Source organism: Lontra canadensis, unplaced genomic scaffold, assembly GCF_010015895.1.
Source record: "Lontra canadensis isolate GAN:19392208 unplaced genomic scaffold, GSC_riverotter_1.0 scaffold52, whole genome shotgun sequence".
NCBI classification, from domain to species: domain Eukaryota; kingdom Metazoa; phylum Chordata; class Mammalia; order Carnivora; family Mustelidae; genus Lontra; species Lontra canadensis.
In genome coordinates, this window is record NW_022631046.1 from 12861442 (window position 1) to 12882348 (window position 20907).

Sequence of the window (20907 nt, forward strand, 5' to 3'; positions counted from 1 at the left end):
TTTTTTTTTTTTTTTTTTTTTTTTTCTGAACTGCTTTTTAACTAGTTTTAAAATTACCTGAACTTGCTAGTTTTCTTTTGTGGTTGCCAGAGATTTAAAGATTTTATTTATTTTTGTGTGAGAGAAAGAGCATGGGGGTGCAGGGGGGTCACAGAGGGAGAAGCAGACTCCCCACTGAACAGACGGCCCGAAGTGGGGCTCGATCCCAGGATCTTGACCTGAGCCAGAGGCAGACACTTAATAGACTGAGCCACCTAGGCACCCTGCCAAAGAAATTTAGACATTTTTATCTTTTTAATGCTTTATCCAAACAACTCTTAAAAGTGTACAACATAGGGGTGCCTCAGTGGCTCAATCAGTTGAGCCATTGTCTGCCTTCAGCTCAGGTCATGATACCGGAGTCGAGTCCCAGGCTCCAGCTGCCACCCCCCTCCCCACCCTGCTCAGCAGGGAGACTGCATCTCCTTCTTCTTCTCCGCCGCCAACCTCTTCTCCCTCTTCCTCTCAAATAAATAAATAAATAAAATCTTTTTTAAAAAGTGTGCAAGATAAATCAAAGGTAAAGCTAGAAAAAATAACACTCAGTGTATGGATTTTAAGGCAAAATCATGGGCTGAGCTCTGCACAGGGGGAGAGCCACAGATGGCATGGGCAGTGGCTTGGTGTGCTGAATGTGTGAGGAATTCTTTGCAAAGGTAACAATGGATTTCAACAAATTACCACGCTCATTTCTTGCCATGAATACATTCCATCAGACAGATCTAGCCATACCATGAAGTAACATATAGCTAACATAAGATGAAAATATCAACATTTAGCATTAAGAAAAACCCAAAAAAGGAAAAAGCAAAACCCTTTGTTGTCCATTCGGCAGCTGAGTGGTTATCGTAGGCAGCCCGCTGTGCTGAGAAAACTCTGAGTCTACTTCAGGGCATGTCAGACAGACCTCAAATTGTGTGCAAACTACAGTCTGTGGAAAGCGGCTGTCCCAAGGGCTGTGTTGAGCAGACTCGGAGCCTTGTGCCTGGGCTCAGAGGGAGAGAGGGTTGGGAAAGAGGTCTGTGCGGGACAGGGGGAGGAAGAGGCAGCCGGAGGTACACACCGCAAAGAGAAGCTGCAACACAAACGCTGATAAACGCACCAGTGACACGCACGTGGGGCTTCCAGAGTACTGGGCAGAGAGGCTCACTTTGCAGGGGAGAGTGGGGCAAGTCTTCATTACTCATTCAACAAGCACCATTCGCCTGCTGGGGCTGACTGGGCTGGCTTTTAAAGGATGGACAGGGATTTTCTAGGTGCCAAAAGAGGACGTTCTGGCAGAAGAATCCACATGGACATGAAATGAGAAATAATAGGGTGGGTTTGGGTAATTGGTGGAAGATGAGCTGGTGCAGTAGGTTTGGAAGCTTGTGACTTACTCTGCCAAGCCAGAATCCCCTGGAAGTGTTTAAGGAGGGGGTGGGTGGCAGAAAGACAACGTTGGTGATTGGATGCCCTGGAGCAGCTGAGGCTGGAGAGCCGGAGTCAGGAACGCGAGGTGCGAGCTCAACCGGGAGACCCTAAGCCCCCGAGCTGGAGCGGAAGCCACAGTCATGGAAGAGATGAGGACTCGAGCGGCTCTGCCATCCATGTGCCGTGGAAGCCGCGAGAGCGAGAGGATGTCACAGATGAAGGGGCCATTCGCCGAGATAAGCGGGTACTACGGGGAACAGGCTTTTGCAGGAAACCCTCGCGCGCATGCTCAGTTCGATAATAGGGGGGGCGAGGTGCCGCAGGAAATGAGAAATGAGAATCTGATCTAGAACCCCATCCGCACCGAGGGGGTGCCGCCTGAGGGCATGGGAGCAGATGAGGTGGCTCGAGGAGTGAACAAGAAGAGCGCGAAGAGGCCCCCGCCTGCGTCAGTGCGGCTGAAACAGGGCGGGCAGGAGGCTGAGCGCGGCACCGCAGACCCCAGGGGCAGATGGCAAAGAGGGTGCGAGCGGCGCCCGCGGCCACGAGGACCCCCCGAGGAAAAGCCCGGGAAAAGAAGCCCAGCACAGGAGCTGGCACACGTAGCGGCTGCTATTTTTATGGGGTCTTCTGAGTGAACTCCCTGGCTTTTGCAACTGAAAAAAACGCGTTGCTGATTTTATGAAGAGCAGCTTGAGGACAGTGGTGGCCACAGAGGAAAGAACGCGGTGATCTGCGTGACAGATGCGAGGGCGCGGGAGCAGAGAGCTGGAACAACAGGGCGGCGGGGACGCGAGCTCTTCCCCTCGAATGAGGGCATCAGTGGTGACTTCTGTCCCGATAGGAAGATTCTACATCGTATGTTCAGCGACGTTGAACAAAGAAGAAAACCTAAAAGACAGTCATTTCTTTTTCTTTTGTGGGTGCCCAGGATCCCTGCTTTCCTAACCGGAGGCCATCCTGGCGCGGCCCGTGCTGCGGGGCCGTGCCTGGCTGCGGGGGAGGGGGTGGGGGGGACACACATCCCAGTCGGGAGTCCAAACCGCACCTCCCTCCGGCTGAGCGCCTTGACAAGAAGATGAGGGACCCTGGCTGGCCACAGAGGCACTCGGCGGGCCTTCAATGACCTGCTCCTTCTTTAAGGCATTTATAATTCTATAAGAGATAAAAATCCGTCCTCTTTCAGGGGATTTTCTGTTGGTGGACTTTGACAGAGCTTTCAAAGAGGTCTTTTCATGTGTTATTTTAACCAAAGATGAAAACACATAGAAAGAAAGCAAATACACTGAGTTTTCAGGGGGAATAATTTGGGGGGGGGGGCAAGAAATCCAATAAAGCACCCACTTCATTTTATTAAGGCTCTACAGATAGCGAAAAGTGAGCAAGGGCTTCAGTCCAATCATAGGCAGCCCACGTCCTATTGTCTCCACTTGCTCTTACGTGTTGCAATTACGGTTTTCTTCTCCTTCCCAGGGACAGAGGCAGCTAGGCTGGACATCACTGGTCAAGTTACAAAGCAATTGCTCTTGGGCAATGCCAGTCACTATGATCTATCTGCAAGCTCTGCTGGGATTCTGAATAGTTAATACTCCCATATATGTACATATGTTAAAATATTCGAGCTTTATTTATTTGTATAAAGAGAATTTTCTTCTTCAGTAAAATGCTCAGAGCAAACCTTATGCTATGGTTCTCTTTTCTTTCCATTTTTTTCCCCCTATGCCACACTGTATGGAATTTCAGAGGCTTCCCCCAGTCCTCAAATTCTGCCCCCCACCCCCACCTTCAGTGCCAGCTTTACAGGAGAGACTGATTTATAACGAGGACCTCCGGATACCTTAGCAGCTGAATACTCCCAGGATGCCCCAAATTAACTTAACCTTTATTGCATCTTGTTCTCTTGCTAAAAAAGCATTATAGTGATAGTCAATTGTATTTTGTTCACAATTCTCCCAAATAAGATTATCATCCTTTCATTGCTCCAAGAGAAACAATATTTAGTTATATAGGGATGCTACATTTCTGAAACCTAAACTAAAAGGCAACTTTTGAATCTTAACAGCAAAGCCAGCTTTACATTTAGCACTTGGGATTATCTGTAAGCTTTACACAGACTAGGGATTCCATATCCCTTGTATTTGCAGGTGGGCGCCCAAGATACCGTTCTTAACAGGTAAAGTAATTGAACATGTCTACAACATTTTTTTAAAAGAGGGATTTTTTGGATTCACCCAAGAAAGCAATACCATCTTTTGTTTTTTCCTTTTTATAAATTATGAGTTGCTTGGAATCTTTGTATCAAGTCAGAAATTGCCATTAGTCCTTTTGTTTTATCCTTCTAGCATGCACCGCAAAGAAACAGTTTCTCATTTTCTAATGCAGAATCAACAGTATGAGAATATCCTTTTGAGCTGCAGGGATGCTCTGGTCTCAGAGCATGACTTTCATAAGTGTGAGTGAGAGCAAAGAGGTTTACGACAGGGAGCACTTCAGTTGTGAGCTGTAATGTTGCGATTGAGTCTGGAGTGATGTTTATATTCCTAATGAGAATCATTTGTGCCCGTAACCAGTACAAAGAGGAAACAGAGTGGGGCAGCCCATGGGGAGGATGTCATCGACCCTTCATTCTTACAATACTCTGCTCATTTCCAATGTATTTTAAACACAGACTGGGGAATACATCTCCGGATGGTCTACTGCCTTCTAACTTACATTTTTAACCCACACATGGCTACCCTGAGAATGCTTTCTAGTTAGATATTCAAGTGCTGAGTCATAACTATTAATTTTGCCATATAATATTTTCTTTAGTTCGTTTCAAAGCTTAATTATTGTATTCAGTTTCAGCAAGTAAATTAAAATAAGATCAAACAATTATGTTTGGTAGCCCTAAGTGACTTTCAAATGACGTAAAAAAATGTATAAAACCAGGAGTATCATATTTTGTATTCAGCAAAACTAGTTATACATTGTGGACATTATAAGAGGTAGAGAGCAGACCACAGATCAGCCATTTGAATTCACTTTGGAACTCAGTTTCAGTGTCATTTTCTGGGAAAACCTCGTGTGGCCCCCCCAGCCTGACACGATGGTTGTCTCTTACTCCCCAGGCCTGACCTGGGAAACCTCTGCTGCTCTCCCTTGGGGTTAACTGTCCTGGTCTTGGGATTGTTTGTTTCCCTAACTCTGGGCGGGGGAGGGGGGTTCCTTGAGGATAGCCCACCCCTTTCTTGATTTGTTTCTTGTCTCCCCCATGATGACTAGGACCTGGTCTTAGATTGAACCCTATGACATGGCCATTTTTATGGATCAAAAAAACAGCTAAATATCAGTAATTCCATAGGGTTCAATCTAACAGCTGCTGAAGTCTGTGATTATTAAGTGAAAAAGCAAATGAATTAATGAACAATAACGAGCACAAAGCCAGCTTTATAAGAAAGAACCACAGTACCAGCCTCTCAACGCATGAAGAGCTCAGCAAACTTTCCAGAGAGCCCTTGTGCCCAGCGCTGTGCATGAAGGCCTTAGAAGAACTCAGAGAACCACAAACATGATTAGAGATAGGCCAAGAGATTCCTATGGGATGGGAAAGCTTCAGAGACCTCTGTGATTTGTCAGCTCAAGGAGGGAAGGGCTGGGTGTTCATTTTTCTACTAGGAAACCGGTTCAAATTGCAAGCATGCAGATGAAAAGGAAAGACTTCTTGGGAGGGCAGGAGGATTATTAGGGACAGCTGGGAAGTTTTTCCCTCTGGGCATCTTTAAAAATAGTGCAGACTCTCATTTGTCACTAATGACTTAGGGGTAAGTCTCATTTGGCTGGAGAATGGGGCTCAAGGACCTCTCAAGGGCTTTTCTGGTCATGAGGATGCAACGTGAGGGCTGGGTGAAAACAGAGCCTTGCTCAGACCATGTGACAAGAGCAGACGGTGGGCAGGCAGCCACTCAAACGATTCCTCGGGCACAGACTTGGCTCTTGCCCTGCTAAGTGTAACTCACACGCTCTGGCCGAGTCTAGCACAGTGCACGGCGATGCCCTCCATCTCTACCCCTTGGCCGAATGCTTCTACCAGGGCAGCCTGTCTACCCAGCGGACCTAACAGGAATGCCCAGTGGGCCAAGGCAGTGCTTCTCAAACTTTTTTGAGCACTGGAATCCCATGGAAGACTTGTTAAATAACAAGATCGCTGGGCTCCACACCTAGAGTTTCTGATTCAGTAAGTGCCATGAACTGAATGTCTGTGATTCCCCCAGACTTCTAATGTTGAGTCCTAATCCCCAATGTATTAGCAGGTGGGGCCTCTGGGAGATGTTCGGGTTGTAAGAATAGAGCTCTGAATGGTTTTAGTGGGCTTATAAGAGGGGCCTCTTGCACTGTGAGAGGGTACAGTGAAGATGACTGTCAATGAGCCGGGAAGAGGGCCGTCACCCGACACCAAATCTACCAGCACCTTGACCTTGGGATTTCTCAGCCTTCAGAACCCCAAGAAACAAATTTCTGCCTGTAATGTGGTATTTTTATTACAGCAGCCTGAACAAACTAAGACAGTAAGTGAGGTAGGGCCAAAGAGTTTGCATTTATAATAAATTTCCAGATGCTGCTGCTACCACAGTTTGAAAACTTCTGCACTTAAAATAGTTGATTTTTGATTGAAAGTCACTGTCAGAACTGTTCTCTGCTGCTATGCATGTAAACTCCGTTGTACTGCATCCTACATTAATTCAGAGAGCAGTTAATTTATCAAAACACACTATCCTCCACTTGACAGGCGATCTCCAAAACTCCTTAGTTAGCACTTAGTTACAGCTCTTGGTCTTCAGAGGAAAAAACAAGAATTATTTAATCTTCCATAGTTTCTCAGGGGCTGTGAAAGTATAAAACATTCTTCACATAAACAGTTCAGGTCATAAAGATAGGTTCTGGAGTTAAATCTAGAATAGATGTTGATCACACAGAGCTGATAAGCCCAGGGATCACACTGAAGATGTATGGTTTCTCATAAAAGTCCCCCAGTTCTGCTTCAATGAGGAGCACATCCAGGATATTAAGTATATCCTCTTGAGAGAGGTGACAAGCAAACATCAACACATTTTTGTGTACTGCTTCAGGGAGTGTAAACTGGAACAATTTTGGGGGAAGGCAATTTGGCAACTTACCCCCAGAGTTTCAAGATGGGTATACTTTTGGCCTAGCCAAGCTACATTTAGTGGCTCATTCTAAGGAAATAATCAGACCAGCTGCAAAAGATTCAGGTCTAGGGATGTTGCCCACAGTATTGGTTATAATTTGAAAAGATTCCAAATGACCTAATAAGGGGAATGACCGGTAAGGGGAACTGGTTATGTAACTTTGGTTCAGTTATGAATTAGAATATTGTTCAACCACTGTGAGTGATACTGAAGATGAATATATATTGGAATAAACACTGTAAAATATATTGTTATGTTAAAAAGAGATTAGAAAACAGAAAACAGTAGGCACTGAATATTTCTATTTCTTTCTAGGAAAGGGATGCCTATGAATGCATGACGAATCAGTCTGGAGGCTTACCTATGAACAAGGGGTTAACAGAGAGGGGTTTACCATCTCTGTGTGACAAAATTACAATTGCTTTTATTTCTCCTCTCTGTAGCTCTATTTTTGAAACAGGATAACAATGAATTTGTATTGCTTCTGTAATAATAAAATGTGAAGTTTTAAAATGTATAATATTTTGGTTAAAAAACCAACTGTAAACATGTGAAAAAACACACCAACTTGTTTAATCCATCGCTTATAAGTACAACTGCAGTGTATGTGTGTGTGTGTGTGTGTGTGTGTGTGTGTGCGCGCGCATCTTGAATTTATGGAGGGACCCACTGCCAAGCTCTTTCCTCCAGAAGGTACTGCACTACAGCAAATGGGAGTACAGAAGGGCATGTTTGGATGCTTCCAAACATTGGATCCTTCCCTGTGCGTCACGGTATTTAACCTCTATGTCTTAGTTGTTTCGTCTGTAAAATGGGTGTGTTAATACGGCATCTACTTTGGAGAGCCGTGAGGACTACGTAGTTCGGTGCCTAGCGTGTAGTGAGCACCAACAGATTTCAGCTATTACTCTTATTCTGAGGATGGATGCTGTCGCTGAGCTGCTTTCCAAAGTATGACCTCCCACTAGCAAAAGAGAGCAGAAGTAAAAACAAGATCAGTGAGCACAGTGGAATCCTCTCTGGGCTGCAAGCTGGCCCAGCAGTGAAATGGCGGTTGCAACAATGAACGTTTGGTGGAGCCACGCATCTGGGTCGATGACAATGGACTCAGTACGTTTAGAAAGAGAGCGTAAGACAAAGTGGGAATTAAAGACAGAGGCGGCCCGTGAAATCCGGTGCTGTGGAGTACTGAGGGTGTTACATGGGAAAAGAGCCAGTAACAAGAGGAACAGAAACACACACACGCACACAATTAAGAGAACGTGGGTTATGAAGACAATATGGGATGAAAGGATTGGAACTGTTGAGTCCCCAGGAAAACACTCACAAAGCGAAAGCACAGGTCCCTGTGAGCCCAGCTCAGCAGCAGACAGCCAGCAATGCTATTTCTTTGTGTGTATCGTCATTTTAACACACGTTCACATCGGTGGGCTTACGCCTGACCTGGCTCGTGCAGTACTTGGGAGGGAGCGAAAGGGAAACAGTTGATTCTTCTCTGAAACTTGAGCCCATGGAGACTTACAAAAAAACAGTTGTTTACAGTGTTTTTTTCCCCCAGCCTGGTTCCTAAGTAGTAGTCCCTGAAATGATTTCTGGCAACGACAATTCCTCATAGACGGGAGTTGCAGAAGGAACCAAACGTGACTTTAGACAACTGGGAATTAAAGACAGAGGAGGCCCACGATATCTTTCAGGGATGGGGACTAGTGAGGTTGTTATAGGAGTCTAAGATCAAAGAGGCTTTTTAACATTCCCATCTAATTCTAAAACCTTTTTTTCAAGCTTTCCAATCCGTTCTCCGACATTAATTTGTTTCCTTACAAGCACAGAAAAAAGACAGCCTTCACAATTCAACCAAGGCACAATTATTTGGAAGTCTATATATCTGAAAATTCAACTTTAGAATTGCTTCCAGACTGGAAGTTTAAAAATGAGATAGGCGCAGGGGAACAGACTCAACAAGAACACTGAACTGTGGCATCTGAACTCTCTAAGCCCTTTGGGAAATACAGATTTCCCAATAAATTTGCCAGAAGAGCTGCTTATTCCTGACTTAAAAATGATTTTAAAATAATTCCTTTCTTGGATGGAGAAGACAGATTTCTACCTGACTGTAGTTGAAAACGGTATCTGTTTTCTTTCTTTTTTTTAAAAGAGAAATTTCCTTGAGCACAGACACCTGTGAACAATACTAATCATCAACTATGGGATTAGAGAAAATCAGATTTTACAGAGTATTAAATTGAATATAATGGCCCGCCTCGTACAGTAGCACAGGTTTCATAATGGTATATCTAATTAGAGAAGTGACTGACCACCGTGTGTTAGTGATAATTATACCCCGAGGCAAAATTCAGGGCTGGGGCATGGGGTATGTGTGTAAGTCTGGTGAGGCAAAAAGGACTAGAACCTCATCTGGCCTTTCACCAACCACTGTACGTCTTAGAATCTTTGAAGTGGGAGTCACTTATACCAAAGAGAACACCGACCGAAAGGCCAAAGCAACGTCTTTATTGCTTTGTCAAGTTCAGTCCTGTGGACACATTATTTAAAAGAGGCAAGCTAATCCCAACTGATTGAGGAACAAGTCACCTTCCCAAAATACAAAACTGCAAAATTACATTTACCCTCTTATCTACAGTTTCCCATCATTTTCTCTCCCTTTCAGTGAAGGCCTTTAAAAACTGGAATAAGAGTGCAGGATGCCCAAGTTTTTGAATACTCTCTTACATTTTTGTGAACACAGAAAACCAGGGAAATCGCTGGGACACTGGCATTATACTTGCGGGAAAACAAATGAAAAAACCCAAAGCAAATAACTCCATCAACTTACTTGTTTTTCAAATTTTAGAGGAAGAGGTCAATGTGTTTTTGAGGTTTTTACTGAACTAGACTCTACAAGCATCTAGAACCATCGAATTTTTTTTGAACCATCAAAACCACTTTAAAAGGCAGCTACGCTATGGGAGACCCTGGGGTTATAATATACATAGTTCCTGCCCTCCCAGGGGCATGGGGCCTAATGACCCAGGTGCATGTACAGTGTGACATGAGGGGTGACAAAAGGAAGGTTCTGTGTTCTGTGGGGAACATCTTAGGGGCCATCGAATTCTGGATCTCAGAACTAATGCTTCCCCTCAGGAGTCCTTTCAAAAATGAAGATGGTCTCTGAGCACAGAGTTAGCTGGAAAATCCAGCCAGTAACGTAAAAGGCAGCACTAAATGGGTATGTTCAGATTAAACAGACATCTCTCACAACTCCTCACATATTACTAATATATGTTTTTAGATTTTTAATTTTAACTAGGTCTGTAAACCTGTCTCAGGAAAGGAAATAAGCAGCCACGTTGTTCTACTGAAGAGCAAAATAATTCGCAGAACTCAATCTTCCTAAAAGTGTGCCTCAATATCAAGGCCTATCTAATCTCTTAGGCTTTTATTGTAGAAAACTCTGAAAGATAAGACAAAAATTGCAATTTTGCTTTAAAAAATTATCGCAGTTTAATGCAAGTTCCTATTGATTCTTCTTCACGAAACACAATTCAGAAGATAATTTTAAGAGAGTTTGGAGCCAGGAGAAAAACATCTTAAGACGAAAACCTGCATACAAATGTTTATAGAAGCTCTACTCATAACTGCAAAACCTAGAGGCAACCAAGGTGGCCTTCCACAGGTAAATGGATGTGGTATATCCACACGAGGGATTAGTACTCAGTGATTAGAAACAAAGAGCTGGGGGCACCTGGGTGGCTCAGTGGTTGAACCTCTGCCTTCGGCTCCGGCCTTGATCTCGGGATCCTGGGATCGAGCCTCACATTGGGCTCCCTGCTTGATGGGGAGCCTACTTCCCCCCCCGCCTCTCTCTGCCTATTTGTGATCTCTGTCAAATAAATAAATAAAATCTTTAAAAAAAAACAAAAAACAAAAAAGAGCTGTCAAGCCACAAAAGACATAGAAGAAGGAAGCTTAAAAGCATATTATTGCTAAATGAAAGAAGTCGGTCTGGAAAGGGTACCTACTGTATGATTCCCACTATAGGACATTCTGGAAAAGGCCGAAGTATAGAGACAGTAAAAAGGTGAGTGGTTGTCGGGGGCTGGAGGGGAGAGAAGGTGAACAGGTGGAGCAGAGGGGAGGTTTAGGGCATGAAAGGATTCTTTGTGATAACTGTCATGGGACATACAGGACATTACGCATTTGTGAAAACCCGAACACCGTGTATAACACGAAGAATGAGCTCTAATGTAAACCGCAGACTTTAGTTAATGACATAACAGTAACTGGTTCATAATTATGACGAAGGTAGCACACCAATGCAGATGTTACTAATAAGGGCAGCTGTGAGGCCAGTGGTGGTGGAGGATATAAATCAAGAACTCTGTGGGTTTTTTTGTTGTTTTTTTAAAGGAGAGGATATTACCTTTTTTATTTTATATTAAGATTTTATCTGGCAGAGAGAGAGAGAGAGAGACAGCACAAGCAGGGCAAGATGCAGAGGGAGAGGGGAAGCAGGCTCCCTGCAGAGCAAGGGAAGCCCGATATGGGATATGGGACTCGATCCCAGGACCATGACCCGAGCCACCCAGGCGCCCCAAGAACTTTGTGCTTTATGCTCAATTTTTCTGTTAACCCAAAACTGTTCTAAAAAGTCAAGTCTATCAGAAAAATTGTACGACAGGTTAAAGAGGGAAAAAGGCTGGCTAATCTGAACAGAGACAGAAGGGATTCCATATTGTAAAATGATGTGAATTCCTTTCATCTCACACACCTTAGCTTACGATGGCCTATTTTTGACTGAAACAATATGTATCTAGTTAAACACCAGGACATCAGTGTAGAATTATCTTTGCTTCAGAACTGGAGGGGATGTTAGAGATGAATAAACAGGTTGAGATAAACTTAGAAATTAACTGATTGTGCCTACCAAACACTCCGAATGTTTCTGAAGAAGGAAAATTGTGTATGGTTTGTTCTGGAGCAAAGTACATATGTTTAAGTATTGTGGGTAAAAATATAGTTGCTTAAGATGAAGTAAAAACACTCCTGAAATTTTTATTTAGGGTAACAGATTGGCATGTACTCCGAATTACTACATATGACTGTACCTAAATGGCTTAATGTGGCTAATTTTACAGAGTCTTTGATGGTTCTTAAAGCTCTTTATCAATATAAATGATCCACATTTTCAGCTGTTTTAAAATTCAGGACAATAAATGTTCCACGGGCTCATTAGACAGGTGGTGCAGCCTTGGGTCAGGAGTTTGGTGGTAAAGGTAAATCACCCCAGTTCCAACCCTGGCTGCACAGCTTCCTGGCTGGGTCACCTGGGGTACGTTACTTGACTTTTGTTTTGCCTTGCTTCCCCCACATGAAAGGCGGGAACAATAGCAATAGTTACCCCATGATTAGATGAACAAATGCACAGAATCACGTGTGCGAGGCCTGCTATACGGCTCTTGAGCATTAACTGTTATTGGTACGGATAAACTGACTTTAGGAGACCCTGCCTTTTGGGGAATCACATAGCATGCTCCTGCAGACAGACGGATGCACAAAGACCCATCCCCCCCAACAGTGGTACTTCTCCCACTTTGGGGAAACTAAAAATGTTAACATGTTGGACTCCTCCACTGACCTGTGAAGTCAGTGGGAGCAGGAGCCACATCTTTGGCATGTGTGTTAACAAAGTACACCAAAGAAATATTTCTCAGAATAAAGAACCAAACTGATTTACTTCTTACTGGGAAAGTAGTTTTAATTTCAACTAAAACACATACTGTTGAGTTGAAAGGTCTTTTTCCCCACCCCCACCAAATGAGTAAACCAGGTCAAGTTTTAATCTATAGTACTTTGGCCTAATGATATTACTATATATCAATTTTTAAGATCATCTGTGTTCTGAAGTATTTCCCTGGGTGGACTTGATGATTCTGGGACTTTGGGCTACGAGGCCAACCATGTTGAAAACAGAGAAAACAGCAACTTGAGGGTCAAACTGAAAATTAACTGCAAGTAGAGACAGACCCCATTTTCAGCTGGTGAGGGTTCTAACTCACAACACAACAGTCCCGGATAACAGCAAGTCTGTGCTTCTAGTTAGGAAAGGCTCTAGTGAATCCAGTGATTGCAATGTTAGCTTCTGTACCAGAGACTGATATTTATTTAATCAGGATGGGAAACAAGAGTTGGTAATATTTGAAGAAGCAATAAAGTTCCTATTTTCATGTAAACGACCCCAAGTAAACACCAAGGGCAGCAAACCAGAAAAACGCCCCAAAGAACAGAATGGCTTCTAACAGACGGCCTTTTCTGTTTCATTTTAAGCAACAGACAAGTATTCAACTAAATTATTCTCCACGGACACTATTAAAATGGCTTTCCTGTTGTTATCAGAATGGAATTTCAGATCCACTTAATTTCAAGAAATTGACTGAAATTCAAATCACAAATCTGGTTTTAAATGGTGCTCTGTACTCTATGCACTATTTATGCTGATTACAGCATTGAAGTAGCTGGGCTCCGATAACAGAGTTAATAGTATTAAATCAGAGATGCCAAATTAATTTCTTAGATGTGTTCATAAATAGCTCTAAAATTATTATGAGTCTTGATGGTTGAAAAATGTTCCTATTTTCTTATTGTTCAATGGTGACATAATTTAGATCAGATATACATTGAAAATACAAGATATAATATAAAATTATATTATAAATTATAAAACTATGAACGAGGACCCCTAAGGGGCATCTAGTCCAATGTCCTCATTTTCTTACTTAGGAAGTAAGGCCTGGGAGAAGCAGGGGAGCGTAGTAGTTGAATGCTTGGGCTCTGGAGTCTGAAAGACCTGTGTTCCAGTTCCAGATTGGCAAGTTCTTCACTATGTGACCTTGGGAAGGTTACTTAGCCTCCTCAAGCTTCAGTCTCTTCAAGTGTAGAATGGGGATAAGGACTGCACTAAGCTCTAGGTTTGTGGTAGGATTAAATGGGATAAATATGCAAAACATGCAGCTCAGCACATAAAATTGGTACATTTTAACTACTCCTTAAATATTAGCAGTTATTATCATCATGACTAAGAGTGACTTCCAAGGCAATGTAAGCAGCATCAAAACCAGAACATGGAGTTCCTGACACATATCATAGCTTTTTTTCATCTAAATGCAGTAACTGGGATAAAAGATTTATTGGCACAGACAATATAAGTATAACTCTACATCAAACAGAAGGATAACTAATTTCAGTCTTTCTGTTACTGAACTGATCCGAATATTAAATCAGCGATTACTTCTGGAGGTCTCAATTTCATGAAGATTCACCCATACTTAGCTTTCCATGAGCAATCGACATTACATATTTGCCTTCCTAACTGTTTTAAATTTTTAAATATTTCTCACCCAATGCCTGCTCATGTAAAAAAAAACAAACAAACAACGTATATTGGCCACAAGTAAGAGCTAGGGTTCACTTGCTAACAATGTTAAATTTGACTCTGGTTAGTTGCTATATGAAATGAGTCTACTATTCTTAATCTGTACTGTCAGGTGTGGCCATAGCCTCTATACATCTGTTATGGAGGAAGCAAGGATAAGGGACACATTTAAACAAACAGACAAGGCGGGGAAGGATAGGGTGGCTGGGTTATGGACACTGGGGGAGGTATGCGCTATGGTGAGTGCTGTGAACTGTGTAAGACTGATGATTCACCTGTACCCCTGAAGCAAATAATACATTGTATGTTAATAAGCAAATAATATGTTAATAAAACAAACAAACAAACAAAACTACAGTGGATGTGTAGTATGAGTAAGATTCAGTTTGGGTAGTAGAGACTCCTGGGAATCCAGGGACCAACAATCACAGACATTTACAGTTGCCATTTTTGTCAATATTGACTGCCCTTACCTGATTTACTCAGAGTTGAATGTATTTTTCTTATACAAAAAACAAACAAACAAACAAAAAAAAACCCCTCAGAGTTGAGAAGCCTCATAAAGAATATTGGCTTTATACAATAAGCTCTCGATTGCTGAGCATTTGATAATCTTTTACTTAATTGGTGGTCTTCACAGTAAATATTCTCAGACTGCTTAAAGTGTTTTTTTGCAATAAACTAAAGACTGTCTCTTAAGCTGAAGAATGACCAAAGTACATACAATTAACTTTAAATCGTTAAAAATAAGAGTAAATGCAACGTGGCATAAATACATCAGTACATCCAGCAGATATCAACTCACACTACAGTCAGATAAGCTCAAGTATAAACATGAACAAAGCCTAAACACCTTTTTATGTAACAGTAATGTGATTCAGCAGACCAGCAGATGAAGAAAATAGTCATTTGAAAAGTGGCAATTTGTAACCATACCCGGTATTTAGCATTTCAGCGACTAGAAATAAAATTGTTTGGCAAACTTACCCGCATTTTTGCACAGGCATCTTGGGTTGATTCTGTCCCTCTGAGCTCTTTTATCAGCATAGAACCTAAATACTAAAATACAAAACAATTCAATGGTTTATGAAAAAATATAATAAATAAGAGTTGCAATTTAAAACCAAACTGTGGAAGTTCTACTGGCTGGGTTTCCTGGCTAAAAGTTTTTAGATAACTTTTATAAACTAAGAGTAACTAATCCTAACAAATAAATGCTTTTAAAGAGAGAATGCTGTAGAATTAACTACAGTTCTGAGAGCTGTAAATTGCTCTTTATAATAAAACCACAGCATTTTCTAAAGATGCCATCTTTCAAATCATATTTAACTGCAAAATGGGGGCATCTAAAAATGTTTTCCTTTTTTTTTAGGCAGCAATGTCTGCAAAAATAAATCACGCTACTCTCCACGTAATTACAGGGTTGTATGAGACAGCCGAGAAGCTAAGCGATATGCACCCCATTTAGGCTGAGTTGGCTGCGTAGGTAATTAACGTTAGGCCGCTCTCGGACGGAGATTCAGTGTGGGGTCTCAGCGTTCACAGCTGCGCGCCCAGGGCTTGATCCACCTGGGAATGAGATGGGCACAAGGTGGGAGCCTGCGGGGAGGAGGAACGACCTCTCCGTTGTTCCAGAAGGGGGAGAGCCCAGTTCCTGGTGCAAACCGACACGGAGGGGCTGAATGGGGTAGGAGAGATGAGAACGTCCCCTCCCAGGAATTACCAATCACTTTTTTGTTAGGTGATCTGATCCAATACTGCCTCGGTGCCAAACGCCACTCACTAAGTTCTGGCTGGGGGGCGGGGCGCGGGGGGGAGGACGACAAAGAGTTTGTAGCAAAATGTCTATTTTGCCTTTCCATCAATTGACTCCTCTCCAACTTTTCGAAGCTTCAATAGGGTTTCTTTCTTTTGTCATTCTTTCCTTCCTTAATCTAACTGCCCCCCCCACAAAAAAAAATAGAGAGTGCGCGAAAGAGCTCTATGTGTCTTTAAAAAAACAAAAAACAAAACAAAACAAAGAAAATGAAAATCATTATTTTCCTTACATGGCTCGGGGCAAAAACCCGACTTCGAATCGGGCGTGAGGACCTGGCACAGCCGGACGCGAACAGGGGCGTGCCTTGAAAGAGCTCCAAAGGCCCTACGGTTTGTGGGGCGTTTGAGCTTTGCAGGAAGGAGGCATTTCAGTTCCACAGTCTGGAGAGATTACTGCTGAGATGAACCCAATGCTCCACGATAAGTAGGCAGTAAAAGAGGTATAGATAATAAAACGAACAAAAGGCCGAAATTGCTAGGCGACAACCAGAATGCCCACGTCTTAATCAAATTAAGAAAAAGGATCTCGGAGAAATCCTTGCCTTTTCAGCTATGGGGGAATTCTGCCCTAACTGAAACATGTCTTTTTTAAAAAGAGGTGATTTTACTTTTCCTGCTGCAGCCATGACAACCACCTGTCCCCAAACCTATGGTATTCTTTCAATATTTACCTGTTCATATTACTTGTAATTCTCAGCTCAGCCTGATTCTCTCTCCTATTAGAACAAGGTATCCAGTAATAGAACCCTAATGAAAAAAACCGGGTAGCAGACCCAGTGTTTTGAGATCATTGGTCAGTGAATGTTGCTGTCTATATATGTTATACTTATATGCATTTCCATTTTAAGATTGTGCTTTAACATATTTCATTTAAAATATACAACTGTATAAGAAGGCAAAGTAGACCTTAAGCTTACAAGAATAAAAGGGATTATTAATCTCTATTTACTTGGACATTCTCAGTATAGGAAAGGCTACTTTAAGGAAAAGAGAAGGGGAGAACATTTTAAGAGTTTCGTTAATGGCCATTTCGGTGTATTTCCAATATCAAAGTAAACACGCCAGAAGTACACCCTCTATTCCCGCTGGTACCCAAATACTGAATAGATGGTAACTTACAAAAGCTTTGTAATCACACGATTGGAAGATGAGCTTTTCTGGGTGATGCTGCCAGTACTGAACTGGAGTTGAGGCTGTGGCTTCATTTGGAGGTCGCAAGGTAATGGAAGGTTCTCCCCAGTCTCCTGTCTGAAAATCACATTTATTCTAGAGGTAATATGAGCAGTTGGCAAAGTTCATTCCCCATAGTTAGCCTGAGTTCATTTTACACATGTGTGCTAGAATGGGCAAATGCGTCTGGGTGTATTATATGTGTAGAAATACTTTTACTATTTTGTATTGGTTTTAAATATGTGATAGCATCATATTTCCCAAAGCGGAGTTAATTTCTCAGGCGTGAAAGAAGTTATTCCATTTTTAGAAGGACACCCTAAGCTATGTGATTTTAAAATAAAACATGGAGATATTCATAAATGATGCACTAATTCATAATTTTCTGTTACAACAGAAAAAGAACATAGGAACTTTGAAAGACTTTTCTGTTTTTAAGCTTGCTTATTTGAATTTTTTAGTCTGAATTGTTTTTACATTCAGAATACACAGCTTCATGAATTTCAGTTTCCAAATATGACATGTACCAGGTACTTGGGATGATTTTAGATCTCTGGAGAAAAGGTAGTGTAAGTGTGATTCTAAACAAAATTTCACAAGAAAAATTTACAAATGGATGACTAGTTTTCTTCATCTGAGTTCACTTGTATTGATAAAATGCCACTGTGACAGTCTTGGATGTATTCAGCTACCTTTCTCAGAAAACCTAAAGCACAAATGAATAATAAACGTTAAAATGCCAAGTTTGGTCATACGTGCATATGCATGTACTTGAGGATCTTAATTCACAAATACAGGCAAATGCACATATGATGGCGTATCCCACTAAGACAGACCCAAGACAGAAGGACATCCCATCCTTCCATCTATCATTTTCCATGAGGTTAGCTTCGACTAGTTTTATTACTATAATGGCTTAGTGTGAGCATCTATAAAGTCAAAGGCTGGCGTTGGCAGGTCTTTTCTGGGTTCTAATCTGATTTAGATATTATAATAGGGTGATTTCTCACTCTTTTCCCTGGTAAAGTTCCCAGTTTCTCAAAATTCAACTCTTTGTTCTCAAATGGACATTAACAAAAACTAGACAACAGGTAGATTTCCAAAGTTACTCTCTTTTAACCTGGATCTGGCTGCTCTTGTAGAATTAAAAGAATTACCTTTCTCAGGAGTTGAAAGGATATAAATAGGTCTCATGAGCTCCCAAACCAAGTAAAACTTTGGTCAGAGACCAAGTTCTACTGAAGTACTAACAAATGGGTTAATACTGTAGGGTTTCTTAAGGAGGATTTTCAAGGAATCTAGCACAAGAACGCAGAATTTTGGGTGTAGGTGTACGTTTTGGGGGGAGAAAAAAGTCGACAGCTTTCAATAAATTCTCCGAAAGGCTCAGAAACTCCAACAGGTTAAAAACCGTGAGTCTCCAGAAGTAGCTTACACGGGACGTGTGTTTTGGGGAAGAGGACTAGCATTTCAATTTTCTCTGTGCAGTTTGGACTTACTTTAGGTGACACGTGAGGTTGGCTGCTAAGGCTAGGAAGTGTTAGGAATAGGCTTTGCTTCCTGAAATTTCTGTCTTTGAAAAACCAAAAGAAAATTCTAGAGCCCCTCAGGAATGCACAGGCCTTTTCACTGAGGCAGAGAACCTCTAGTCTAAGCCATTCTGTTAGTTTGGTTCTAGATCCTAACTTACTTGCATATGGCTTGGTTCTCCTATCTCCTGTCTGTTGAAATTGTTAAGACTTTACCTGGAATAATTACGTTAGCATTTCTGTCTGTCTTTATGACCCATCCCTGACTCATTCTTGAGTTTTCTCTTTATAAGTTTTATTTTGTTAAAGAAAAAAAAAAGACTGGCTGCAATTAATTTTAGGAGAAAGTTTTCCTCCGGCTGCCTATTATGATCTTCTCTTTCTCTTTCAAACATCTGGGCTACAACATCTATCAGTCTTTAATTCAACTGGCTGTGATTTGCTCTTCAAAAAAAACAAACAAACTAGTATGAAATTGAAAATGTAGAAAATGTGGATTTCAAAGCTATTTTGAAGCTGAATGTAATAACCTTTAAGTGATAATACCTATAGTTAAAACTCTGGAAACATGCAGCCAGGAGTTCTTAATTAAAAGCTCTCCCCAAATCCAGCAAATCCTCTAGTCCGCCCCATTCACCTTCTTCCCCTCCCTCGATAAAGCAACAACAACACAGCAAACAGGTGTTGTACATTTAAGTCACGGGTAACACTGTTAACAGAACAACAGAAGTTTGCACGCAACTCCGTGGAATGATACAAAAGGAGGAGCTGGTTGACGTTAAGATCTTTCGATCCCGTGTTTTCTGGGTGACAACTGAAACCAAGCATCAGATCATCACTTCAGCCCTATCTTAGTTTAGCTGAAGTATCCCTTGGCTGAGCTCAACAGGAAGTTCTCACAACAGCCTGAACAGCCATGGCAGGCACTGGGGGTACCACGGGTTGCGGGGCAAAGGCTGGGAAGAGGGCTGGGCGTGGGGATGAGTGGGATGCAGCCAGGGTTATGGGGACATTTCAGGTGTTAGTACATTAAGCATGCAAGTTGTATGCAAACTCATTCTCTAGTTGCTGAATTAACTCAGGCACTTTTATAATTAAACTTCGATGTGAGTTCCATACACGTCAAGCAGAACTACAGCCAAATGCTCATCCCAATATTCACACCATCCACGTAAGTTGTAGCAGCCATTTTGGGAAGAAAGAGCCCCAGCACATAGCACCTCAGTCTGGAAATCATCCCGACCTCTTATTTGATAACCACTTGAAAAACGGGTGGCACATCCAATAAACTCAGTTTAGGCAGGGCCATCATCTGCTCTCTGGGACTCCACTTTGTCCTGAAATCACAAGCCACCTGCTTTGAATTCAGAGTGATCTGACAGGGCCTTCCTACATGCTATGGGGGAGGGGAGGGAATTATGCGGAAGAGAAATACAATCCCTCCTTTATGTTCTTTGAGGCCTTGAAACATTACTCCGGTCCAAATATTTTAAAATTCTCTATATAGGGACTGGATCTATCTTTCCGGAATAAGAACTGAGTTTTGTCATATGTAGGGCCTATTTCCAGATGTTCATTTTCAAAGACGTAAACAGTGTTCTTAAGATTGAAGTTACAAAAAACATAAATGTACTTGCTTCCTGGAAATTCGTCAGCTTATTATTACTGTGTTTCACTTTAGACCGAAAAATATTTATAAGGCACCACTTGCATGTGTTCAGTCTTCCCTCTGGAGTTAGCTTTCTGAGAGCCGATGGATTTGGTGATACTACTGCCAGCAGGAGGTATGGACTGGGCCTTGGGTTATAGCTTCAACTGGTCCACGGACAGTAAAAGAAAAAAAGATTGGAGAGAATAATGTCCGTCCTGGACACTGGACGGCACCAGGAATGAACTATGGAGGAAGCGGGTAGGGTGGTACAGGGTGGGGACCAGTGAAAGAAACCAAAAAGCAAATTAGGGTTTCCACCTCAGCTATACAATAATTTCAAATGGGGAGGCCCATTGTTAGGTCTTGTAAAATAGTACACTCATATCAATATGGTACCTGTATTTCCTCAGGTAAATTAATAAAAGTAATTCTCCAGGTAAGTTAATAAAATTAATAATTTCCCAGTTTTAAAAAACGTGTTAAATATGAAAAAAATCAAACAGACCTAAAACGTCTTTTGCCTCAAAGAAGGTTTACAATCAAACCTTACCCTCGACGAATAGTAGATTTAAACTTAGGGAACAGCGATGCAATTATATTTAAGTAGAATAACAAAACAGGAAAAGATTGGGGTAAAATTCTATTTTAAATTATTACTGACTGGCAGTA

At 41.9% G+C, this 20907-nt stretch overlaps 1 protein-coding gene across 19 annotated transcripts in view; it reads right to left on the bottom strand.

Annotated features, from left to right (window-relative positions):
- The window catches only part of ANKS1B (ankyrin repeat and sterile alpha motif domain containing 1B), a 1097747-nt gene that overhangs the window by 37494 nt on the left and 1039346 nt on the right, over window positions 1–20907 (bottom strand). For all 19 annotated transcript variants that reach the window (XM_032874307.1, XM_032874315.1, XM_032874314.1 and 16 more), the window contains 2 exons: window positions 17008–17136; window positions 15058–15129 (listed from right to left, as the gene is read on the bottom strand). In XM_032874307.1, the coding sequence (XP_032730198.1) occupies window positions 15058–15129; window positions 17008–17136 (201 nt within the window). The remainder of the gene's footprint in view (window positions 1–15057; window positions 15130–17007; window positions 17137–20907) is intronic.